This window comes from Prionailurus viverrinus, chromosome B1 (assembly GCF_022837055.1).
Source record: "Prionailurus viverrinus isolate Anna chromosome B1, UM_Priviv_1.0, whole genome shotgun sequence".
NCBI lineage: Eukaryota > Metazoa > Chordata > Mammalia > Carnivora > Felidae > Prionailurus > Prionailurus viverrinus.
In genome coordinates, this window is record NC_062564.1 from 70,873,304 (window position 1) to 70,901,127 (window position 27,824).

General features: G+C 34.5%; 1 protein-coding gene across 3 annotated transcripts in view; it reads right to left on the bottom strand.

The window, feature by feature from the left end:
- Positions 1-27,824, bottom strand: part of GLRB (glycine receptor beta) — a 101,921-nt gene that overhangs the window by 39,338 nt on the left and 34,759 nt on the right. For 2 of the 3 annotated variants that reach the window (XM_047854725.1, XM_047854724.1), the window contains exons 3-7: positions 25,816-25,922; positions 24,026-24,093; positions 3,282-3,511; positions 3,088-3,170; positions 1,114-1,254 (exon numbers count right to left, since the gene is read on the bottom strand). In XM_047854725.1, coding sequence (XP_047710681.1) covers positions 1,114-1,254; positions 3,088-3,170; positions 3,282-3,511; positions 24,026-24,093; positions 25,816-25,922 — 629 coding nt within the window. Of the gene's footprint in view, positions 1-1,113; positions 1,255-3,087; positions 3,171-3,281; positions 3,512-24,025; positions 24,094-24,623; positions 24,712-25,815; positions 25,923-27,824 lie in introns of those variants that run through there. The other variant, XM_047854726.1, reaches the window with a different exon arrangement.

Below are 27,824 nucleotides of genomic sequence, written 5' to 3' on the forward strand. Positions count from 1 at the left end.
TTAACTTATGTGAAAGTAAACAACACATGCTTAAACTAACTTTATCTCCAAGTTGCTTAAGTGTTGCATTTATTGTAGCACTGTAAATATGCAAATGTTCACTCTACCTTTTTTAATATTATATTTTGTCTTCGATGATGTCACGATGACAGCATTTTTGCTCAAACATCTGATCTCTCTGAATTCTACAGAATTATACTATACATGTTTTATTTTTGCAAGCCAACATAAATGTTGCAATAAATTTAAACTTTTATTGTATCTATTTCTGAATATCTTCATCATATCTTTGTTTACTTCCTGAAAATTAGAAATTGTATGGTAATTTACAAGTTGAAATGATAATTTGAAATAATAGTTTGATATAATGATCAAAATTCAATCATCTTTTTATGTATTTTACTAAGAGAAACAATGTTATTATATTTAATATCTAAAACTCTCTGTAACTATCAGTTGTGACTCAAAGGTTGAATATGAATCATATTATTAAAGTATTGATTAGTATTATATTTTTATTTCTGCAAAGTTTGAGGTAATTTAATGAATGAGGTTAATTTGTTGTGCTTTTCGCAATTAGCTGCTCCATAACGTATGCCAAGAATATTATACAGGGAGTGTTCACTGATGTCTAGTTATTTCCTAGACATGCTATTGATTCCTGCACAGCATAAAGATCAGTGCTTTGTAAAACTAACAATATGGCTCAACCAACATCTAAAACCTGCCTAAAAGACAAGAGACAAATGTATATGGATTACATCGATCAATTCCATAATGTTTGGCCCCAAAATGAATCTTGCCAGAAGCAGAGTTTCTTCAATACTTAAGCAAACCATTGCTTGGGAGAGTTCATATTATTAAAATAAAAAATTGAAAACCTCTTGTTATCTAGAATTACAAAAAGAAAAGCAAAACTAGAATAAAATTTTTTTAAGAACTTCAGTAAATGTAATTTTATGAAAGATTTAAGTATGTAATTTAAGTTACTTATAAATACTGAACTTTCTTTTTAACTAAGTTTTTTTCTATCCTGTTCCTAGCATATATTAAAATTAAAATGAATCTTTGAAATATGACTTAGTTTTGTTTAATTCAAAGAATATTACTTACCAGTGCCTTTATAGTATTTTGTACAGTTACCATATTCGATATCTTCCTTTTTAATATCAAACTGAGGCAATGCAATTTTTTCTAACTGAACAGGATCCCCTGATTGCCAGATAAACCGTAAATCATCAGTTGTGTAGCCAACTATAAACAAAAGTAAATACATAAAAATATTAGTTTGGAATATGATTATTAATACTTTTAAATATTTTAGTAGTCCAATTATCAAGTTCAGCAACGGTAAGATCATAGGCCTTACTTATATAAAATTTTTGTTAAAAATGTGAAGAGATAAAATCTATGGCCATTAATGAAAATATTAGCACAAATTTACAGATAATTAGTTGGCTTAAAGAAAGAATAAGCTAAAATATTTAGCATATTGCAGTTACAATCCTACGGCATCATATGTAGTAGCACATTTCTCTATATCAAAATTCTGAACTGTTGTTGATAAAGAGTAGTGAATAAGTCATTCTAGCTTTTTTGCATATCTACATTCCCAACTATACAATATGCTACCTGGAAATTAAAAAACAAAAAACAAAAAACATTTAAGCACGAAATCACCTATATTTTTGAAGACATGACCACAAACTCCCCTGAAGGAGTTGCATGGCCACAGGAAAGCAGTAAAACAACCTCTCAAGTGGACAGTATTACAGCAGGCCGAAGCACACATTTTGGGCTTAGGTAATATGGCTACAATTCAAGGGTCCTATAGGGTTTTACAGCATAGAGTAGCCTACCATTCAACTCTTAAAGTGTATGGATTTTCCAAAGCAATATTTCAGTGCATCTGGTAATAGATTTGAATGTAAATACTTAAAATTTTCTACACAAATACATATTGACACACAGGTATACACTGTACAACACATTCACAAAAATGTACATACACACACTTACATCTACAAAATCCCATTTTATACTTAGAAAGCAACCGATATTGTTCAAATGTAGGATCAAACTTCAGTACACTTAAAATAACAACAAATAACCACAAAGTAACTTTAAAGCACATCATCTAGCAAGTATATATACAATATTTTCCAAGGCTATCACTCTTTATTTTTTGCTGAAATAGCTCACGGTATATAGGTATTCAGGCTAAGGATTCCTTGTGTTAGTGTTCATTTTTCAAGTTTTGTGTCCCACTTTTATTTTCAAAAGATAAGCATCATAGTGAATTAATATATTTTAAAGGTAAATAATCATTTCAATAATAATTTCAATTAATATACTTTATACCTTAATTTGGTGCACCCTTCATAAACTGAAAAACATATGATCATAGAAACACAAAAATTCCAATGTTGTCGAAAAAATTTTTACACATCCAAAGAAAATGACTTTTTGGCAGGATTTAGAGACAGTTTTTCAATGTTTTCAAATTTTCTGCTCTGAACACGTGATTTTAACAGCAGAACAGTTGTTAAGACATAATTTTTTTTCATTTATTTTACTTACTTTTTAAAATGTTTATTTATTTTTGGGAGAGAGAGACAGACAGAGCGCGAGCAGGGGAGGGGCAGAGAGAGGAAGACACAGAATCCGAAGTAGGCTTCAGGCTCTGAGCTGTCAGCACCAAGCCCAACATGGGGCTCAAACTCACTAGCAGTGAGATCAGGACCTGATCTGAAGTCAGATGCTTAGCCGACTGAGCCACCTAGGTGCCTCATCATTTACTTTAATTATGATACTAATTTCAAACGAAGTTGGCAATTATAAGAAGTTAGAAGTATACACCTACGTAACTGAAAGTAAAACTAGTACCAAAGGGATCTATCTTAGTAATGATTACGGTAAAAGAATAACAATAATTTTCCTAAATAAATTATTTTACTATTTGTAATCAAAAGCATCAGTTTTATCATTGTTATCCAAGATATTAGTAGAATGTATTGTCTAGAGGTTTTAAACATATAGTCACACATAGATTTTATGTTATAGTCACTTTGGGTCTCATTTACATACAGCTCTCCAGCTGCATCTTGCAACGTTGTGTATCCATGGGAAACAAGGTCAAGTCCAAAGGGCAGGAAAGAGTAATAGATAACCTGAAAGTAGAAACAGAGGTCTTAGAAGTTGCTTAACATGTTTCTCTGTGATACACTGACTTAAAATATATATATATATACATGTATAAATGTACAAATATTAACAAGTACCTCATGCTGACAAGAACATCTCCATCACGAAAAATAAATAGAAGGATATTTTCCTGGGTCACATCATGAAAATTGGCACTTTTTTCATTTGCAAAAAATAAGTCAGGTTTCCACAGACACTTGTACATCGTGGGATCCACTGTCAGTGCATCTGAGCCCCGAAAATCACTAGGGAGCTTCAACCTGGGATCGTTCCATTTTTGTCTCAAGAAGATGTTAACTCTATAGTCCTGGGGGGGAAAAAAATGTGTGCGTGTGGGTGTTTACTGCTATTTGAAAGGCATACTCAGCACCAGAATAAAAAGAGTTTCAGTGATTAGCAGCACCGATATTTTTGGTCTTGTAACGTCAACCAGGATCAAAACAGTTTGGTCACTAAATAAAAAGAGCAGTCTAAAAAGACCCTTGTGTCTCTATAGACATTCCAGCAGCACTTGCTAGCTCCAACATCAGAATGTAAGTTTACCAATAATTGCTTTACCTTTATACAAATGCCAGTTACGGCAGTTGGGTAAGTGGTGTCATAAAAACCTGAGACTGCTAAATATTACCATATTCTTCCCCCCCCCAACACACCAAAAAAATAATAAAATTTAATTCAAAATAGATGACAAGTAGGTGAGGGTATGGACTAAATAGGGAAGGGGCGTTAAGGAGGACACTAGTTGGGATGAGCACTGGGTGTTACACATAAGTGATGAATTACTGAATTCTATTCCTGAAATCATCATTACACTGTATGTTAACTAACTTTGATTTAAATTAAAATAATAATAATAACAAAACAAAATAAACAACAACAAAAAAGCTTCAGGTTATTAATCAATATATGTGCACATTGTGTCAATATATCTAAAATAATTTTTATTTCTTGCTTATGAAATGTGCCTTTCCAACACTCACTGCCTTATGCTTAATGCCCATCTTTAATTACTCTTACTCCTATACCTCAATAAAGCTAAAAAAAAAAAAAGGAGAGTAAAGAAAAAATTTCTCCTGGCCTTTTACTAGTTAGCAAACTACAAAAATAATATATATGTGTATATAAAACATATACATTATATAATATTATGTATATATGTATATAACACACATACGTACATATGTTTACCTAAGAAGGAAAAAGAAAAACTGTCTTTGAAGATTCATACATGTACGATTATAGAGAGAATTTAAGATAGTCAAATGAGATTTGCATTGGATGCAAAACAGGTACATCAAAATTTGTAAATGTTATATTTTATTTAACTATAGTAGATAAATGTTTTGAAATCTACTAAATAGCTGATTATTTACTTGAGTTTTTTGTCTATCTCCTAAAATTTTTACCTTAAAACTTTGTAAAAATTGAATTATGTCAAGACATAGATTTTAAGAGTATGTGCACTAGGAACAAGTTTAATACCTTAATACATCTTATTATCTGCCAGTTAAATGGGGTTCTAGCACAAATCAGGTTGTTAGTATATACGAACTTAACATTGAGCATCATGCTCACATCTTTTGATTTTAATTGTATATACTATACTCAGAACGTGCACAAAAGTGTCCAAAGCATAAATTGCATTGGGCTTCAGCTTCCTTATTTTCAATCATTCAAAATTCACAAAATACTATCTATCCATATAGTCTTTTGATATTATCAAAATGAATGAAATCATAAACTTCAAATCAAAATCCAAAATAATTAACTAGGGAGAGGTTATAGATATCTTTTACTAAATAATAAGACCTAATAGATTTCTATAAAACCTAAATGTACATGCTTTACATATGTGTAAAATATAAAATAAAGCATAAGCAAGGAGCAATCTGAGACATTTTACTTTCTCATATGATCTTCAGAATGTATAGTAATCATAGAAGGGTAAAGGCACACAGTAACAATATCCACACACTTAAGTACAGAGAGTAAAATAAGATTTAACCTACCTATATCTCATAGCTACTCTAAACTTCAGGTTTCTAAAGGCTTCAACATATACAACACAAATGGTTTCTTAAAAATCATATGCAGATGGTTTCAGAGTGTCCAAGGCAAATAAACCAAGGATTATATAAGCAGGGTGCCTGGGTAGCTCAGTCAGTTAAACATCCAACTTCAGCTCAGGTCATGATCTCACTGTTCATGGGTTCCAGCCCCACGTTGAGCTCTGTGCTGACAGCTCAGAGCCTGGAGCCCGCTTCGGATTCTGTGTCTCCGTCTCTCTCTGCCCCTCCCCCTCCCCTGCTGGCGCAGGCGTGTGCTCTCTCTCTCTCTCTCCCTCCCCCCACACGCCTCTCTCAAAAGTAAATAATAAACACTAAAAAAAAGGATTATATAGGCTGACACTGAACTTATCTGCACCATTGGGGGGGGGGGGGGAAGGTAACATTTATCTTATTAAATGAACATGGAATTAAGGAGGGAATAAAGGAGGCCAAGGACTCTAGAAAACAAAGAGTTATGTTGCACAGCTACAAAACTGTTTGTTAAAATATATGCATATCTTAAAATTCATAATGGGATTTAACTGCCTTATATCTGACTGTGGTTGTCACGACTACAAGAAATAACTCAAACTCATCCAAGACAAAGGCTTCTCACCATCATGTGGTGACACTTCCAGCAGAAGTAATGCTCTTCCCACCCCAAGTTTTTATCCATTCCAGGCAAACATCCATGGCTCTCCCCTTTAAAAGGCATACACATTAGGTTCAATTATTTTCTAATAAAATAACAATTATACTGCCTTCACTAAGCGCATGGTTGACATAGACTTGTCATGACTTTGAGCACTTATGAGTATTCAACTTCATATTATTTGCTAAAAAGCTTCCTTGAAATGATCAGCTAAAATTATTGGTATTCTAAAATTACACACACTAAAACTATTTTATTACTTTCTTTATGTTCTATGTCTTGTCAAAAGGTAATTCATCGAAAACCACATCTTTAAACTTCTATGTTTAAAATGTGCATTCACATGTCATGATAAAATACATGTCCTTAACTTGTTGTCAAGGATCAGTATGAAAAATAACCAGATGAGGTTGCCTATCTATCTTCTGTAAACATGTTGCTAAAGCCATGACCCCTTATTTTGGTCAACGACCATTATATGAAAATACACAAGATAAATTCTTCTTTATTTATTAATTTTTCACTTGTTTATACATATATTACTATATCATTTAATAGATATTTACTGTGTGCTAGGCACACTTACTCTAAGCGCTTTGCAAAAATAAATCTACTCCTTAGAGTTTATTCCTAAAAATGCTCTCCTGATTCTCTTACATGCCTCCTATTACAGGAAAGTGAAACTGAAGTATCTCATCATGTTTTTCTTTTTGTCTGGCAGCTAAGGAGTGAAGGCTAAATTCTACAGCCAATTGAATTAATAATTCATCTCTCATATCCTGGTATGACTATCATTGCATGGTTCTTGCACATTTAGTCCTATTTCAATTATTTGCTTGCATTTTTTTTTGTTGTTATTATACACCTCAAATCCTTGCCAGAAATAGAGATGGATGAAAAGTAAAATATCATTTGAGGGATTGTCATATACCTGACAAGAGACTGTCAGCATTATTTGGATGCCACTGTTAATTAAGCAACTCTGCCAATGTGGCTTTTAGAATCTAGATGCTTTATTTTAGTCTAATATTAGGTATTCTTATTTTAATAGAATGTTAGATATATTTATAGAGATACTAATATTAAGATCTATTGGTATTCTGTATCTAGACTAAAAACAACTACATTTTGGGGTGTATGCTGGTTTGCCCCGTAGTAATTAATTTCCAATGATATTATATCAATATTTTTAATAATACTCAAGATATCTGACAGGAATGAAAGCAATGCCAACCTTTAACTTCAGCATACTTTGCATAATTAAAAACAAGCCACCTTATAATGTTTGGGGTAACCTGAATTCTCCTTAAAATCTCCACACATACACATATCCTATGTTCCACTATTCTGTCTCCAAAATTGTATGGATAGTTCATCTAAAATTATACAGCAAAATTATTTTTCTTTTAAAAATTCTATAGCAATTTTAAGAGTGTTTCTCCATGTGAAGATCATTATTCCAAATCCTTCTTGAACTCTAACCAGTGTTTCCATCAATGCATGAATATCTTTATATCACTTATACCTTTATATCCATGATTAAGTTCAAAGCATTTTAACCAGCTGAAAGCTGATTAAAGCCTTGCATAGCCCTATACAGTACCAGAGGGTTTTGACAAAATAAAACCTATCTGTGGAAAAAATTACAAAATTACAAATGATACAAGAATGTTTTAATGTCACCACCTTTTTATTCTATATATCATCATAAATAGTGTTTTTGAAGTTATATTAGCCAAATTATAAAGCCTAGTATAATGGAGTCAACATGGGCTAGAAAAGATAAAGTACTTGACTCAAATTTCAGCTCTGAATCTTTAGCTTTGACCCTAAGCAAGTTTCTTAACCTCTCTGAGCTCAGTTTCTTCATATAAAAAGCATGAATATTAATACCCTAACGTGATAATTCAATAAAATACTCAATTAAAAGATTAACACAGTGACTGCTATATAAATAAGTTAGTTCTCTTTTCATTAAACATCCTTGAGAATCTAGCTACAGAGTACATTCTATACTTTCAGAAAATGTTTACTTAAATTCCTCCTAAATCCCTAGGTGATGGGTTGGCTCATTCATTCAATTCAAAAATTATTTATTAACCATATATTCTTTTCCAAACACTGGATACTAAGGATACATCTGTGAGTACTCCCAGACTTCAAAGATAATTGTAAGTTACACTGACAATCAGTCAAACATAAAACAATTTGCAAAAGGCTATAAAAATGGAAATAGTTTGCAACAGGGCATCTAATCTAGACTCAGGATTAGATAAAAGTAGCCAAGCGAACTGACATCAAGGCAGGGACCTGAAGACAGGACAGTCAGACAAATATGGGTCTGAATTATATATATTTTATGTGCCCTAAAGCAATTCACTTAATCTCTCTGAGCCTCAAATTCCTCATCAATAAAATTAATCCTAAATTATTCACAGGAATCAAATGAAATGCTGTACCTAAAGCATGAAACCTGGAACAAAGAAGTACTCATAGTTAGCTAATTTATTATATGTATTATTAACATTATTATCAAGATAGCTATATCACCCCTGTGAAAAGGCTAACAATTACTATTGAAAGCATTTCTTTTCTATTGTTGTAAAGATGCCACCTGTAAGTTTTAATTGGTTACCAAACATCAAAACTAACTTTAATTCTATTAATTCTTCAAAAGCTTTGAAAAATCATTGTTCATGTACCAGATGTAAAGTACTATATTAGTTGCTGATTATACACAGATCAACATAATACAATATTAGAAAACAAAGCAGATTTCTGATTATTAACATTAATTATTAATATCTGCTTAATCTAATATTAAGATTTCACAGACTTTAGATACATCAATGAGCAATGGCAAGTTTGTTTTATAGACTAACAAAATAAAATATCTACTTGCTATTATGTTCCAGACTAAATTCAATGATTACAAAAGAGGCTCGGTTAACAATCAGTTTTACTATGCTAGGTTAAACATTCATTTCTTCCTTCATTTGTTCACTCACTAAACAGTAATTCATTAAGGACTTTCTATGTTCGAAGTTCTGAGCTACCAGTCTGAGAAGGATAAAAACATGAGGGCCACACTCTCAGGAGGTGATGAGGATACAAGTAAGGAAATAATTGGTAAGGATTCTAAGGGTGACAGTACTTGTTAACAGAATAAATGATCACTTCAGACACCAGTCAGGAAAGGCTGTAGAATGTGAATCTGAGGAGGGTCCCTGAGAGTGGGCAGAATTCTGCCAGGTGCTGCGATCAGAGAAGGTCAGGTAAGTGTTTTATCAGTAACACAAAAGAATCATTAAGGGGTGCCTGGTGGCCAGTTGGTTAAGCATCCGACTTTGACTCAGGTCATGATCTCACAGTTCGTGGGTTCAAGCCCCGCATCAGGCTCTGTGTTGACAGCTCAGAGACTGGAGGTTGCTTCAGATTCTGTGTGTCTCTCTCTCCTGTGTCTGCTCCTCCCATGCTCCTGATCTCTCAAAAATAAATGAAAACTTCAAAAAAAATTAATTAAAAGAATCACTAAATATCAAGATACATAAATTGACAAACATAATCAATATCATCACTAAAAAGAGGCCAGAACAAGAGACAGAGGTTTTGTAAGTAATCAGTGGAAAGACATTAGTTAAAAATCAAGAGCAAGAAATATACGAAGGACTCTTTTTAATTTTTTTAATGTTTATTTATTTTTGACAGAGAAACAGAACATGAGTGGAGGAAGGGCAGAGAGAGAGTGAGACACACAGAGCTGTCAGCACAGAGCCGGATGCGGGGCTCGAACCCACAAACCATGAGATCATGACTTGAGCCAAAGTTGGATGCTCAAATGACTGAGCCACCCAGGTGCCCCTACAAAGAACTTTTGAAATGCAACAATAGGAAAGCAAACAACCCCATTAAAAATGGGCCAAATATCTTAATAGACACCTCACCAAAGAAGATATACTGATGGCAAATAAGCATATGAGGAGATGTTCCACTTTACATGTCATTAGGGAAATGTAAATTAAAACAATGAGATACCACTACACCACCTATTAGAAAGGGCCAAAATCCAGCACACTGACAACACCAAATGCAAATGAGGATGTGGAACAACAGGATCGCTCATTCATTGATGGTGGAAATGAAAACGGTGCATCCACTTTGGAAGACAGTTGGAAGTTTCTTACAAAATGACACATACTCTTACCACACTGCACTGCTTGGTATTTTTACCCAAAGGAGCTGAGAACTTACACTCACACAAAAACCTGCACATCCATGTTTACTGTAGTTTTATTCATGATTGTCAAAACTTGTCCCTCAGTAAATGAATGGACAAACCGTGGTACATCCACACAACAGATATTACTCACCAGGATAAAGAAATGCACTGTCAAGCCACGAAAAGACATACAGGAATGTTAAATATATACTATTAAGTGAAAGACCCAAATCTGGAAAGGCTATATGCTGCATGATTCCAACTATGTGACATTCTGGAAAAGGCAATACTATGGATACAGTAAAAAAAAAAAAAAAAAAAAAAAAATCAGTGGTTGCCAGGGGGAGATGAATAGGTAGAGCACAAAGGATTTTTAGCTTAGCGAGATTCTTTTGTATCAAATTATAATAGTAGATCATGTGTTCACACCTTTGTCAAAACCCATGAAATGAACAACACCAAGAGCAAACCCTAATGTAATCTAACAGACTTTAGGTGATGATGTGTCGTTGTAGGTTCACTGATTGCAACAAATGTATCTCTTTGGTGCAGATGTCCACAGTGGGGGAGGCTGTAGGCAGGGAGAGGCAGGGGGTGTATGAGAGTTCCCTACACATTCTGCTCAATTTTGCTGTGAAGCTAAAACTGCTCTGAAAGAATCTACTTTTGGAGTGCCTGGGTGGTGCACTAGGTTAGGCATCTGACTCTTGATCTTAGCTCAGGTAATGACCTTGCGTTTCTTGAGCTCAAGCCCTACGTCAGGCTCTGTGCTGATGGTGCAGAGCCTGCTTGGGATTCTTTCTCTCCCTCTCTGCCCTCCCCCACTTGTGCTCTCTCTCTCTCTCAAAATAAATTTAAAAAAATAAAAATAAACTCTACTTTTAAAAGTGAATGCACTTGGGGCACCTAGGTGGCTCAGTCATTTAGAGTCCGACTTCGGCTCAGGTCATGGATTCTGTGTCTCCCTCTCTCTCTGCCCCTCCTCCGTTCACACTCTCTCTCCCTCTTGATCTGTCTCAAAAAGAAACATTAAAAAATACATACATACATACATACATAAAAGTGAATGCACTTGGCACATAAATATATTTCAAGGATGTTTATTGCACACATCTATGTAATAGCCAAACAAACCAACAAAAACCCCCAGAAACAATATAAAATCTATCATGGAGGAACAGATTAGTAAAATATGTTATTTTCATATGATATAATGAATTTACCATTAAAAATATGAACATAATTTATATAAAACAATCTGATCATTCTCTCAAAACACTGATACTACGAGTTTCTTTCAAGAAAGTAACATTTCTCATGGAAAACCCAATAGCGAAGTCTGCTAAGAAGAGCCAATGAACATGAAGATATGTTCCGCCTCACTAGAAACGGAACACAATAAAAAACAAGATTCAATTTTTTCCCTTTGTTCATGAAATTGGAAATGAGGATGATGAGTAATCATATTTATTATTCACAAGGCATGGAGACCTGGCACATTCCTACACTACGGATAGCAAAATAAACTTAAAAACTTTCTTGGAGGGTTATTTGGCAACATATATCAAAATTTAAAGGAAAGTAAACAAATTCCAACAAAGTAATTCATCCTAAGAAAGGTATGTACGAAGATGAAGCTACAAAAAAAATTGAATGCAAAACATAGTATAAACAAAATAAAAGGGAAAAGGAGGTAAAGTAAAATAAAATCTGGAAATAGAGAAAAAATGCTGTTGTTTGCCTTTTTAATATCATGCTGAAAACATTGTCTAACAAGCCCACTTAAAGGGTCATAGGATTCTTCGGGAAAATGTAACTTTGTCTGACTTGCCATTTTCTACTGGTTAGGGGCCCAGATGCCATAAAATCATATAACCTATAGCAGGTTTGTAAATTGCAAATGATTTTTGCCTGATGTAGATGCAAATGTTTTATGTCAGGTAGAAAAGATATCCACCAAGAATATGTTTTTATTGCCCTGTGAGACATTAACAAGTCTGTATCTAATTTAGCAGTCTAATTTCAGCATTCATTCCTTCACTTCCAGCTCCTGAAGTCTCCACTGAAGCAGCTTTACTATCCCACTGGATCCCTCACTAATGAGTTTCAATAAATCACTAACATGTCCTCACTCTACGTACATATTTAACTTTTCAACAATTATAGTCTGTCCTCACAAAGTTAAACATAGGAATACCATATGCCCCAGCAATTCCACTCCTAGGTATAAGCCCAAAAGAACCAAAAGGAGAGATTCCAACAGATACTTGCATGCTCAGATTCACCGTGGCATTATTCACAATAGTCAAAAGGTGGAAACAACCCAAGTGTCCACCAAGAGATGAATGGATAACCAAAGTGTGGTATGCAGGCATACCTTGACGATATTGCGGGTTCAGTTCCAGACCACAGCAATGAAGTAAATACTGCAGTAAAGCAGGTCAAATGAATTGTTTGGTTTTCTAGTGCATATAAAAAGTATATTTACACTATACCGTAGTGTATTCAGTGTGTGACAGCAGTATGTCTGAAAAAAACCAAAGTACATGCCTTAATTAAAAAATATGTTATTGCTAAAAAATACTAACCATCATCTGAGCTTTCAGTGAGTCATAATCTTTTTTTTTTTTTTTTGCCGGTGGAGGGTGTCTTGCCTCGGTGTTGATGGCTGCCGACTGACCAGGGTGGTGGCTGGCAAAGGCTGGGGTGGCTGTGGCAATTTCTTAAACTGAGACGACAATGAAGTTGGCCACATCCAGTGACTCTTCCTTTTGTGAATGACTTCTCTGTAGCCTGAGATGCTGTCTATAGCATTTGACCCACAGAAGAACTTCTTTCAAAACTGGAGTCAATCCTCTCAAATCATGCTGCTGCTTTACAACTAAGTTTATGTACTATTCTGAAACCTTTGTTGTCATTTCAACAATCTGCACAGCATCTTCACGGAGGAGACTCCATCTCAAGAAATCACTTTATTTGCTCATCCAAAAGGAAACAACTCCTCATCCATTAAAGTTTCATCATGGGATCGCAGCAATTCAGTCACATCCTCAGGCTCCACCTCTAATTCTAGTTCTCTCCCTGTTTCCATCACATCTACAGTTATTTCCTCCACTGCAGTCTTAAGCTCCTCAAAGTCAGTAATGAGGGTTGGAATCTCTCTCTCCAAAGTCCTATTAACGTTGACATTTTGACCTTTTCCCATGAATCACCAATGATCTTAATAGCATCTAAAACACTATCTTTTCCAGAAGGGTTTCAATTTACTTTGCCCAGATCCAATGGAGGAATCACTATCTATGACAACTATAGCCTTGAGGAAAGTTTTTCTTAAATAATAAGACTTGAAGTTCAAAATTACTTCTTTTTTTAAATTGTTTATTTATTTTTGAGAGAGAGAGAGAGACAGAGCACAAGTGGGGGAAGAGCAGAGAGAGGGGGAGACAAAGAATCCGAAGCAGGCTCTAGGCTCTGAACTGTCAGCACAGAGCCTGACACAGGGCTCGAACTCACAAAACATGAGACCATGACCCGAGTCGAAGTTGGACACTAAACGACTGAGCCAGGCACCCCAAAGTTCAAAATTACTTCTTAATCTATGGCTGCAGAATGAATGTTATGTTAACAGGTATGAAGACAACATTAATCTCTTTGTCCATCTCTGTCGGAACTGTTGGATGACCAGGTGCATTGCGAATGAGCAGTCATATTCTGAAAGGAACCTTTTTTTTAGAGCAGTTGGTCTCAACAGTGGGCTTAAAATACTCAGTAAACCAGGTTGTAAACAGAGGTGCTGTCATACAGGCTTTCTTGTGCTACTGATAAGAGCACAGGCAGAGTGGAGTTAGTATAAAGCTTAAGGGCCTTGGGGTTTTCAGAATGGTAATTAACATTGGTTTCAACTTAAAATCACCAGCTGCCTTGGGCCCTAACAAGTGAGTCAGCCTGTTCTTTGAAGTTTTGAAGCCAGACATTGACTTCTCTTCTCTAGCTGCTAAAGTCCTAGATAGTATCTTTTTCCAATAGAAGGCTGTTTTGTGTACATTGAAAATCTGCTGTTTAGTGTAGCCACCTTCATGAATTATCTCAGCTGGATCTTCCGGAGAACTTGCTGCAGCTTCTCCATCAGCACTTGCTGCTTCATCTTGCACTTTGATGTCATAGAGATGGCCTCTTTCCTTAAACCTCATGAACCAACCTCTACTAGCTTCACACTTTTCTTCCGCAGCCTCCTCACCTCTCTCAGCTTTCACAGAGTTAAAGAGAGTTAGAGCCTTGCTCTGGATTAGGCTTTGGCTTAAAGCAATGTTGTGCCTGGTGTGATCTATCTGGACCACAAAAACCTTCTTCATATCAGCAATAAGGCTGTTTTGCTCTCTTATCATTCATGTGTTCACTGGAGCAGCAGTTTTAATTTCCTTCAAGAACTTTTCCTCTGCAACCACAATGTGGCTGTTTGGTGCAAGAGGCCCAGCATTTGGCCTATCTCAGCTTTTGATATGCCTTCCTCACTAAGCTTAATCATTTCTAGCTTTTGATTTAAAGTGAAAGACATGCGACTCTTCCTTCACTTGAACACTTAGAAGCCATCGTAGGGTTATTAATTGGCCTACTTTCAACATTGTGTATCTTAGGGAATAGGAGGCCCAAGGACAGACAAGGAGAGAAACAGAAAATGGCTGGTTTGTGGACCAGTCAGAACACACACATTTATCAATTAAGTTTGTCATCTTTTATGAGCATGGTTTCTGATGCCCCAAAACAATTATAAGACTAACATCAAAGATCACAGACCATCATAACAAATAATAGTAACAAAGTCTGAAATACTGTGAGAATTACCAAATGTGACAAAGAGGCAGAAAGTAAGCAAATGCTGTTGGAAAAACGGCACCGATAGACTTGCTCACTGCAGGTTGCCACAAATCTTCCATTTGTAAAAAAGACAAAATCTGCAAAGGACAATAAAACAAGGTATGCCTGCATACACATACACACCGAGGAATATTATTCAGCCATAAAAAGGAATGAAATTCTGTTATACATTATGGCAGAAATAAATCTTGAAAACAGAACAACAACAAAAAGAAGACTAATGAAGAGTTTGTCTAAAAGTATTAATCATAGTAGGAATGCAAGGCAAAAAACAAACAAACAAACTAACTAACAAAGCTCTGGGAAAGGCAAGCATTTAAGGGACAGGCTAGAAGACTGAGGAGAAAAGGAAACCCTGAGAATGTGATTTCATCACCAACCCAAACAGGCACAAACTTTGAGAAGGTCAACATCAGCAGACGTCACAGAAGTTCAAGTATAATCACACTTTCAGCAAATGAGGAAGCCCCTGAAAATTTTAGCAGAAGCATTTTAATAGAGTGACATAGTAAAAGCAAGATTATGGAGGATTAAGAACTGAACAGAAGACAAAGTTTCCTGTCTATAAGATGTGGATAACAAAAATATACCCACAAAGATAGCATTTTTATAAGGATTAAGTGAGGTAATATATTCTGCACTTGGCTATACTAAGGGCTAAACAAGCACATTGCCTTATTAGGATATATCTTTTATACTGCTGTTATCCTTTTATAATATCGGTAATACCTATTAATAAAATTTTTGCCTCAAAAAAATTCTGCATATAGTGTCACTCATTCAATTTGTTCTGTACTGTGCTGATCAACCAACAGTTATTCTTTTTTTTTTCTTTTTTTTTTAATTTTTTTTTTCAACGTTTATTCATTTTTGGGACAGAGAGAGACAGAGCATGAACAGGAGAGGGTCAGAGAGAGAGGGAGACACAGAATCGGAAACAGGCTCCAGCCTCTGAGCCATCAGCCCAGAGCCTGACGCGGGGCTCGAACTCCCGGACCGCGAGATCGTGACCTGGCTGAAGTCGGACGCTTAACCGACTGCGCCACCCAGGCACCCCATCCAACAGTTATTCTTAACAATAATTTACTTCAAGGTCACAAATCCTGACACAGTACTAAAATATACTTCTGAGCATCTCCTGTATTATTCTTCTTGCTTTCAACTGTTCTGTTGTAAGCTCAACATACCACATAATCCTCAAGCCTCTACAGTTATCCTTTTCTTAATTTTATTTTTTAGAGTACTCTAGAGTTGTATTACAGTAAGCATCACTGAAAAACTGGAAATTGCTTTTCTTGTTCTATCAGTCTTGGTCATTGTATCTTATTATCTCATTATGAAAGTACTTCAACAATGTTTTTCTGTTAGCTATGTAGCCACATAGTATTATGATTCAATCCAAGTTGCAGCAAATTTATATATCTTTTAAGAATGTTTTAAAATTTTACAGTTTAAATTAATAATTGGAGTTTAACATTCATTAAAAGATAAAAGCTCATTAGTTGCTTTGGTGAATGTTTTATGGGCATTTCTAAATAATTGCTAGTTATTGGCATTTCCAATGCTCTATATTAAGATAACTATCTTTGAAACCTACTTATTTTCATTTTCAATTATTCAATCACAATAATTATAGCTTTATCGTTTGTTTTGCAATGAAAAATTCCCATCAGAAACAGACTTCTTTTATCAGTGGAAAATTACTTAATTGTTTTTAAAGAACTTGGTGACAAATACCACTCATTGTTCATTCCAAAGAGCATACGGTTATTCATTATCTAGAAAATGGATGTTCTCCAAAATTTTCAGTCCCAATTAACACCCAAATTCAACTATTTCTTCAAGGCAATAAAACACTTCACAACAAGACATTAAAACTGGTTGAATTGCATTATTGATATTTTAACACTTAAAAAGTTTTTATACTTTGTATTATTGTTAGGATAGCTATTCTGGTTAGTCCTGATTTTTACCTAGCCTTCACATATGCAATCTTTAATTTAACTCTTGGGTAGTCTTTACATTACAATACAAATTGAGCATTCAAAGAAATAAAGGAGATCAATTCTCATAGCATCTGGCAGCATAATAACTAAAGTTCTGTCAACAAAGCTGTTATAAGGCTGTTTGAAAAGGGTTAAATTTAGTCATTAGTGAGGTTAGATGTTTCATGTAGGAATTACAAGTTAACAAAATGCCACTAAAATTTTTTAGGTCATATTTTAGCAATATTTTTCAATGTGTAATTTTATTAAAAAGTTTTAGTTAAATGGCGTTCAATAACACCTTATGAATATTTAAAATTTTCTAGTCCTATTCCAATATTCCATGGATATGAGGAGTGCCTGGTAGGTGGTACTGTGGTGCCTCTCTGAACTCAAAACTCCATGAGAGTAGCAGTCTGCTGGGCTGCATATACCAAAAGAACCTAGCGTAATTGGGATGATCCTCCAACAGAATTTGGGAGGAAAAACTGTATTAAAGTATTCATCAGCATGTGTCTTAGTTTCCCATTGCTGCTGTAACAAAATTACCAAATCTTTAGTGGCCTAACAGATAACAATTATCATCTCACACTTCTGGAGTTCAGAACATCAAAATTAGTTTCACACGACCCAAGTTACAGTGTCTGCAGGGCTGACTCCTTCTGGAGGTTCTGAGGACAGATTCCATTTCCTTGCTTTTTTCAAGTTCTAGAGGGCACCTATGTTCCTTGACTGATGATACATCACTTCCTTGTATTACTCCAAGTTCATATAGGTTTCATTGCATCTACTACTGACTCTGATCCTCCTGCCTCCTGTTTTTAAGGACCCTGGTGATTATAGAGGCCTTGCTTGGACAACAGAATAATCTCCCCAGCTCAAGATCCTTACTTTAATCACACACACAAAGTCTCTTTTGCCATGTGAAACAGCATATCCACAGACTCTGAGATTAGGACATGGACATCTTGGAGGAACATTATTCCTACCATAGGGTACAAACCTAAAGGTAGATCATATGAGAAAAAATATATATATAAAACCTTTTGAAGGTTTGTGTATCTAAGATGTAAAATAGAAAAAAAATGGGAACACATATGTCTAATTTTATTCTATAATGAATTAATGTTGGAAAGTTAATAATCAAAGCAACAAAATAAAAGGAATAGTAAACTAAGACTAGTTTCAAGGAAAAAATGTAAATCTCTATATAGAAGGGAAATATACAAAATTGTTTTTAAAACAACAAAGATAAATCATTGCCATAAACCAGAATTAAGCTCTTTTAGCAGATCCCAAATGTGACTTTTTTTTTCCTGATAGGCTCAAAAAGAGCTGAAGTCTATTATTAAGACAAATAAAAAGTCATACAGCAGAAAGGCACAGAAAGTCTGACAGGATCATGAGTTATAGTGCAATAATAATTCAATATAATTATGAAGCATGACTAAACCAAAGAAAGAATATGGATTGTATAAACAGGCTTTGATTTCCATGAAAGAGCGCTTACGTATCTCAGATGAGGTGAAGTGTCTGTGTATAGATTATTATAATAAACCATAATACCCAACTTTTCCCCCACAAGTGTAATAGTTCACATTTTCAATTATGAAAATCCAGTGATTTAAGCCAAAGTAAGAACTGAATAAAAAAAAATCAATAAATATTATAAACATAACCATAGAACAGATGCCACCTGGCTTCTAAAAAACCATTCTTCTCACTGTTCTGAATGTTCCTTTTCCAGTTGTCCCAAGCAGTGGCATCTACACTGATAAAATTAGAACTTCAAATTAGGATGATTACATTTATTTGACAATTTTGGTGATGCTACCATTAATGTCAGGAAATACCACTTGTAGTATTAATTATGATATTTTACCAAAAAAAGTAAGGGAGTAGGATGCAAACAAACACATCGAAATGAGAAATAAGAATTTTGAACTATAAAATGGGATCGTAAAACAAGCTGTAGGGGCATATAACATGGAAAGATCTTAAGGAATATTAATATGACTGTAATTTCTCCTTCACTACACAATTATGGCTTGTGAATCAATGTGAGATTACTTTTAGTTTAGCCAGCAATAGTTAGCATCTGAGTTAAACAAACAAGCACAAAGAAATGGCTGCCAAATGGAATTGGTTAAAATTTCCCAACAACAATGTGAATGCCTGGAACCCTGATTGCTTCTTCGATAATCAACTTTATCTGTTGGAAGAAAGGACTGGGTTGCCTTCTTTCAGAAGCTGCCCTACATCTGTCTGCCACCTGACTTGAAGCTACTGATGTTACACACACCCCTGAGCTTTGTGTTCTGCATTATGCCTTCTGGAACAAGAAACTGCCAGTTGAGGTAGAAAGGTTTGAACTATAGAGAAAAGCTTTGGGCAATATTGAAGCTTCCTAAATTTTAGGAGTTCCTTTATTTCAGCATATCTTTGTAGGGGAAATTTCTAGGCAGCTATTAATAAACAAAACCACAACTTTACAATGGGGCTACTAACAAACTTATAAAGAGTTCATTCTCTTTAGCATTTCCTTTAAGATGCGATTCTATTGTGAAACAGTACATAATTTGAAAATGCTTGACAACCAGAGTCACCGTCACTGAGAGCTAATATGCCAGGCAAAATACTGTTGCTTTATTTTTGTAACTTATTCACTCTTTTTAGGGTATAGCACATCGGGTACACAACACAAGTGTATTCAACACAAGTACATTCAGGTGTTCAAGCACAAGCCTGTCTGCTATCACGGCTTGCACACTGTGCACCATACTGTTTCCATAAACATACATCCTGTATTTAGACAAATCTAATACTCTTTTTTCCCAACCTCTTGTTTTAGGGCACTTTTTTGTTTGTTTTGTTGCTAAGAAATATGTTCTCTAGTTATTATTTTAAACAAAAAGGTGGGGAGAGAGGTAACAAATACCAACAAGGATGTGGAATAAAGGGGACCATTGTACACTGCTGATGGGAACATAAACTGGTATATACGCCACTATAGAAAACAGTATGGAGGTTCCTCAAGAAATTAAAAATAGAACAACCATAAAATCCAGTAATCCCACTTCTGGGTATATATCTAAAGGAAATAAAATTATATTCTTGCAGACATATCTGTATTCCCATGTTCACTGCAACATTATTCACAACACCCAAAGTATGGAAACAACCTAAGTGTCCATCAGTGGATGAATGGATCAAGAAAATGTGGGGTGTGTGTGTGTAATGGAATACAATTCATCCTTCAAAGAAGGAAATTATGTTATTTGTAACAACATGGATGAGCCTGGAGGGCATACAAACAGAGTAGAAAAGTGGTTGTCAGGGGCTTGGGGTGTGGTTGGTAGAAGAGTACAAACTTTTAGTTATAAAGTGAATAAGGTAAATAAGGTCAGGATCTAATGTATAAGATGGTGACTATAGTTGAAAACACTGTTTGTGTAACTGAAATTTGCTAAGAAAGTAGAACTTCAATGTTCTCACCAAAACTTTAAAAAATAAGATAAGTATATGAGGTGATGGATGTATTGATTAATTTGATGAGGGGACTCCTTTCACAATGGAGACATATATCAAATCATCACAATTTCAAATCTCTTACAATTTTTGTCAATTATACATCAATAGCTAAAACAATAATAATAATAAAGTAAGCCCACCCTGGCAGATTGGAAGGGGAAAAAAAAGAAATATCCTCTCATCCAATATACCCTTTAAGTTATTCTCCTGAGTCCATCACTATTATTCCTGACCAGTGTTTGTATCTAGTAACAAGGAACAAATTTTGTTTTAGACCTTGTTTTTCCTTAGATGATACCTTAAAGTTATCTATGTACCTATAATACCTTGTGACTTTCCCTACTTGGAAGGAACAAAGTCTGAGGGCACTATTTTGAAAAGACTGAGCAAATCTATAAAATATGACAGTCTCAAAAGACATGTTTAGGAAACTGTTTTATGGGGATGTATAAAATAAACATTGCTGAAAGCAAAACATAATAATAATAATTATTATTAATAATAATAATTAATATAATATAATATAATATAATATAATAATATAATATATAAATATAATAATAAAAATAAAGCAGAATATTTAAGTCTATTCCACGAGCAAAACTTTAGGCTGTGTTTACACAACACAAAGTGAAAGGCAGATTGATTTTCATCCAGCAAATATATATAATTTGGCTCCTCTGGATAAAGGTCTCTAAAATTTCCAAAATCAATGCTCTACAATAAAAACCTATTTCAGTCTGTTACTTAATCAAATAAGTGCTTGACATAAGTCTATTAATTACATTTGCCCTGCCAATTGTTTTAACACTACTTTGACTCTGTGCTAGGCAAAGAGCAGAATATTTGTTCATTTATTCAATCAATATTAGCTAATATAAGAAATTATTTATAGGTTTACTATTTATGGAGCACCTTTTGTCTCCTGTATCTTGGAGAAAATGAAGTGGGATACATTATTCCTGCCTTTAAGAAGTTTACAGTCCATTAGAGAATAAAAGAACACACAAAAATAATTTAGTTACAGTAAAGAAGCTATCAGATGATAGAGATGAAAGATGTGGTTTGAAAAGAAAGCACTAAGTGAGTCAGAATAGCCATAAAGGGCTCTGATTAGAAGATAAGAGACAGAAATCAGGGATAAATAGGAGGGACAAAGACTCCCTGATGAAAATTGGATGAATCCGGTTCCAGCAGGAAGTACTCTGGGCTAGCTACCATGATGAATCCCAGCAGGAGGACAACAAGAGGATACATTATAAATATGCAATATTTTATTATAATCCTCAAATATTCTGTAAGAAAGTTCCTCTCCCTTTTCTAGCATCCCTTTTCCCCAGGTGTTTTCAACCCAATACAATCAAGTAACTACTGATGGGACCTGGAGAAGTTTAGGTGTCTGACATTTGGAGGGCATTCAATAATTACGAAAGCATAGATATATTAATGATACCTCCTGGGTTGGGACACATGGTAGCCTTTATACAAATGAGAACAAATATCCTTGCATTAGCTGTCCCAGAATGCAAGATACAGTAGAAATGTCTCCAACAGCCCAGAATATCTTTCAGGGATGATTTAGGATTAGGGCAACGATGCCACAAAAGACAAAAGAGGGTACAGAGGAGAGCACAGACACTACGTAGATCCTCTTAAAGTTTCACCTTGGGAAAATAACATCTCCTACTCTTGCAAAGTGAAGTGCTTAGACAGACTAACCACATTTTCAGTTAAAGTTAACTACACTTGTCTCCTGAGTGCTGAACAGTAGTCTGTATCTTATTCCACAGCTATCTTCTAGTGATCTATACTGTATGTTTCTGTCATTTAGGTGAACTAAAAGGTCACTGGAAGTAAATGAATTTGATTCCAAAATATCCTTTTGAATAATTCTCCAAAAACATCTATCAGCTAATAAAATAATCAAGTTATTCAGGGGCTAAATACATGCTTCTAAAAAAAATAAATAACATTCTCATTGCAATTAGATATAAAAACAGTTGTCATAAATTAAATGCAATACACAGTTGCTTTTATAACACATAGTGCTACCCTGAGGAATAATGGAATACATATTTTAAATCACTCTTACTCTAGTGTGAGATATTCCCTGAAAAATTATACTGTGCCTTATCTATTACTAGGCTTTCAATCTGGAACATATACTATATTGACAAAAATGTAAGTATTAATAAAAATATAAGTATCTCCAAAAAATACAAAAAACTTGAGCCTTCTCTCTCCCACTTGAAGCAGCATTTCGGCATGTGTTTTTTCAAAAAGGGCAAAATCCAATATTCTAAAACATCAAAAAGCAAGTAGACTTTATTGAATGTCTTTTAAGAGGCTGAAGAGGAATTACATCACACATCATTCAGGTAATCTGCTAATTAGTAACCTACTAATAAAAAAGTACTTCATGGAAGCTGCAATACAACTCATCACGGATAACAGCCACTCCTCCAAACTCTTTTCCGTGCCTTTCAAGACAGGAGCCTGCCTGTCACTACTTTCTGCTCTTCCTTTGCTTTTCCTTGACCTTTCCCCTCACTACGTCAGTTTTTTAGGGAGCTCTGCTGCCATATCTTAGAAAGATTGATTTTCTTCTTTGCTTTCTACAATTCTCTGATCCCAACATCACAATATTAGCACAACAGAGGAAATGAAGATTCTCCTCAAGAAACCAGAAGATAAATAAACCGTGAACACTTATTTTTAATGCTCACACAGATAAGCATATTAGGAAATAAATGTTGCTCCAGAATACATAGCAGAAGTGCTTTTCCCAGGTGGTAACCAATTAGTTGCTCAGAGTGAGTATATTAATTCTTCCAAGTCCGTAAGTTTTAACTAACATTAAGGCTACATTTGAACTGCAAAATTATATAGGCACTGAAATCATTGATGTAACAAACCTTGGAACTTGGATATTTTATACTAGAAGGAAGCATGCATTTTGCCTTAGAGTTATTCTTTATTTTTCAGTTTTTTGTTTTTTTTTAAATTTTTTTAATGTTTACTTATTTTTTGGGAGAGAGAGAGAGAGCGCAAGATGGGGAGGAGCAGAGAGAGGAGACACAGAATCCAAAACAGGCTCCAGGCTCTGAGCTGTCAGCACAGAGCCCAACACCAGGCTCGGACTCACGAACCGTGAGATCATGACCTGAGCTGAATGAAGTCAGATGCTAAACCAACTGAGCCACCCAGGTGCCCCTTTATTTTTCAGTTTTTTTTCATGTTTTTATGTTATTTTTGAGAGAGACAGACAGAGTGCAAGCAGGGGAGGGGTAGAGAGAGAGGGGGAGACAAAGAATCCGAAACAGGCGCCAGGCTCTGTGCTAATGCCGCAGGGCTCAAACTTTCAGACGGTGAGATCATGATCTGAGCTGAAGTCGGATGCTTAATGGACTGAGCCACTCAGTTGCCCTCATTTTTCAGTTTTAATATTAGTTTCACTATTCTCTAGTTAAAATTTTGATAATTAAAAATATTAAATTAACTGCAGTCTTACCATTGTTGTCTCTTGAATGGATCCAAAACTGTTGATAAAAATGTTGACTACAACATCAACAGGAATGCCTGTGAATAAAAATTAAGAATACATTTAGTAACTATAAAAAACTTGGTCAGAATTTTCAAATTTTAATGGTTTATGCACTTGATTTTTATATTTTTTCCAATCCACATGGGATATAAAAATTTAAATCTATGGTCTCAATATTCCATGTTCACAATTGCTATTAACACATTTTTCTAAATAAGGGATCATAATAAAAATAAAAATGAGTTAAGTTGTATTTTCTCATGTTATTTATTCAGACATACTTATCTCTTAAATTGTAGAGACTCGGAGTAAGTTGTTCACCTTTAAAGAATTTTAAATTGAGCTAATGCATTTACCTTAACAAAATGTAAATTATTCTTTAAAAAGCACCATTTTCAAAATGGTTTAACTTTTTGCATTTTTATAATCACTTCAAATCTTACTTGAATTAGAAAGCGGTATTCAATACATTTTACTTACAATTATTATATTTTGATTTTTAATTCATAAATATGTGAAGTTAAGCAGACATATAACAGAATCATTATAAAGATTTTTGCCTGACCTGTTGGAAAATAATTTGAAAGTTCATGGAGTGAGAATTAAGGTATAATGTTGCAAATTTCTTTCTTGCTTGCTTTTTTTCTTTTTTCTTTTTATTCGTTGTGGGCTGCTGGTTGGGCTAACAAAGGGAAAATGTGAATTTAGCCTTTTAGCCACAGAACCACTGACTGATGAAAAACAGGTGGTGAACCAATATATGGTAGACATGAGACAACCCAGACCATGGCTGTTGTTGAAAGTAACTGAATAGGTTCTGGTAATGAACAAAAAACCCTGTTTTTACAACATAGTTGTATAACTTCAGTTGACTAGAAACAGCTGCAGACATTTTTTTTTTTTCTGTAAAGGAAGAAGAAAAAAATATCAAGCCTTATAATGTTAATCTGATCTACATTAATACCTGTCTTTAGCCGGCAATAAGGATTACAGTTTTTCAGAGGAGAGCTTTTCATATAGCTTTTCCTAACTCATCAAAAGGACAAAAAAAAAAAAAAAAGAAAGAAAGAAAGAAAAAAGAAAAGAAGGAAAGAAAGAAAATTTGCACAACTAAACAATATTTCTGTGACTTTTATTCAAAGTATAGTTTGGTTCTTGAAAGGTGTGATAAATAGTAACATTCTGTTGGAGTAGAAGCAATCTATGTGGTAGAAAGCATAGTCACTCTTATTCACAAAGTTAACATGTTTTTTAAAACCATATGGCCACCTTTTTCCAGCGAAAGAGTAGAGGGAATTTTTAATCAACGTTTAATGCTAACAAAAATTTTGAAATAATCTAAATACATATAGGAACTACTGTCCATCCCTAATGAGTATATAAGCTTTTCTACAAATTATAACATTGGTGTCTGTGAATGAAAGCCAGACTGCATCCAGAGCTTGAAGTTTAAATCACTAAGGTTAAGAATACGAAGTACTACTTAGAAAACCCATGACAGAGGTTGATTGTTAATTCACACTATACCTATTTTTGTTTTTTTAACTGGGAACCACATGAAACTATTAGAATTAATGTTCTGCTTATCTTTGAATACCTTTGTCATTAAGTTGCTCTAAGTCTAAGCACATCACAGGACAGTAACATGACAATTTGACATCTTATTGTTCTGAATATCACAACTAAATGATTTTATACAGGTAAAATAATTTTTAAACTGCAGAGGTTGAAGACTTTTGGTGGGGGGAGAAACAAACCTTTAAAATTTGGTCTTATCCTGGGATCATAACTGACCAATAGCCTATTCAAGATATTGCTAGTGGAGTTGGCGGGTACGCGGGCAAGGTCCTCTGCCGACTGCTGGCTATAAAAGAAAACGAAACAAAACTCTGGTAAGTATTTAGAAATGGCCAACAACAGAAATGGGTAATTGTCATTGGGGAAAAGACGCTTTTTGAGACAAATTCACAACGAAAGCATGGTGTTCCCAAATAGAAGTAACTAAAAATAGTAGACATTGTCAGATGCCCAACAAATATTGGTTATAAAAAATAAAAAATGAAAAAAGTATCTTACCACTTAATTTTACCACATTCATGAAAACACTGTTCTAAACACTCCATGTAACTCTCTTTCAAATAAAATTAAGCAGACGGGGCACCTGGGTGGCGCAGTCGGTTAAGCGTCCGACTTCAGCCAGGTCACGATCTCGCGGTCCGTGAGTCCGAGCCCCGCGTCGGGCTCTGGGCTGATGGCTCAGAGCCTGGAGCCTGTTTCCGATTCTGTGTCTCCCTCTCTCTCTGCCCCTCCCCCATTCATGCTCTGTCTCTCTCTGTCCCAAAAATAAATAAACGTTGAAAAAAAAATTAAAAAAATAAATAAATAAAATAAAAAATAAAATTAAGCAGACATCTTACTTGCCCCAAAACAACCTGCAATCAAAATCTAGACAAGCGCAAAGGGAGTGCAGACAATGAGATAATAGGAAAAAATAAGAACAGCAAAAAATATTTTTAATGATGTATATTAACCTAAGCAAGGAGTATGTGAATACTATTAAGAGAATACAGCCAGAGAGATAGTCTAAGAATTCATAAAACTATCATGTTGACATTTATAAAATAGTATTACCCAAGAAATAACCAATGAATGTTCTCATTGAGTTAAATATGCTGGGGGGAGGGGGGTGGAGGGATGGTAAAAGAAGTTTCTCTATTACCAGATCAATTAAACAAGGAAAATACAGAGCTACAATTTACAACTATCTTTTCTACATATGTTTGCTGTCAACTATCAAAAAAAGGACAAATTGCCATATTTTTCCATTTTAATTAACTTTGAACAATGAAGCTTGACTAAATTGGTATCCTTTGAAAGCATTTAACAGAAACAAAAAACGCACTTCCTTAGATCTAATAAAAAATGTTTTTGTTGTTTACTGTTTGTTTGGGTTCCTTTTATGACCCATAAAATCTTATATAATTATTGCCCCAATACAAAAAAAAATCCATTACAATTACAAAGAAGTTTTCATTATACTTGGAATACCTAGCAGTCTACTCTATTCTGTATTGATATGGTGAAACTATTAATTTCACAAATGATATTAATTTATGTGAAACAAACTTAGAAGTAATGGCTTTGTTTTGAAATCCCAGCTCTTACCTACCAGTCAATTCTGTTCTGAGTTAATTATCGTACAATCTGCTGATAAGAACCAGTAGAGGTGTGATGTGACTGATATTAAGAAGTTTATAAAAATCAGAAAATACTACAAATTGATACAGAAAACCTTTTCAAGTAGATATCAGAGTCCAAAATATTAAAGAAAAAATTGATAACCAATTAGTTAAAACAGCTAAAGGTGCAAAAGACTATATAGATTTTTAAAATTGCTTCTCATGGTCTTACCAGTTCTAATATCACAGCTGTTGGGACTTGGGGACTGGTAATGGGATTTTCCATTTCACTGCAGGTGAAACTGTAATCTCCCTAGAGCCAGTTGTCATCCCTTATCAAAAGATTGAAAATTCTAAAGAGAATGAGGGTATGTGGGAAAATTGGATATTAGGATGCAAATTAGTGTTCAAACCCATCTACAAGGTTTCTCATTCAGGGGAGGAAAACAGAACTGATTACAAAATACACTTCTATTGGATCAATTAAAGACTGCATTATTGTGTCTCTTGATGTAATATTCCTTTACAGGTACATTCATTCTAAGCAATGAAATGACCAGACACCATAAAAACAATGAATACTAATT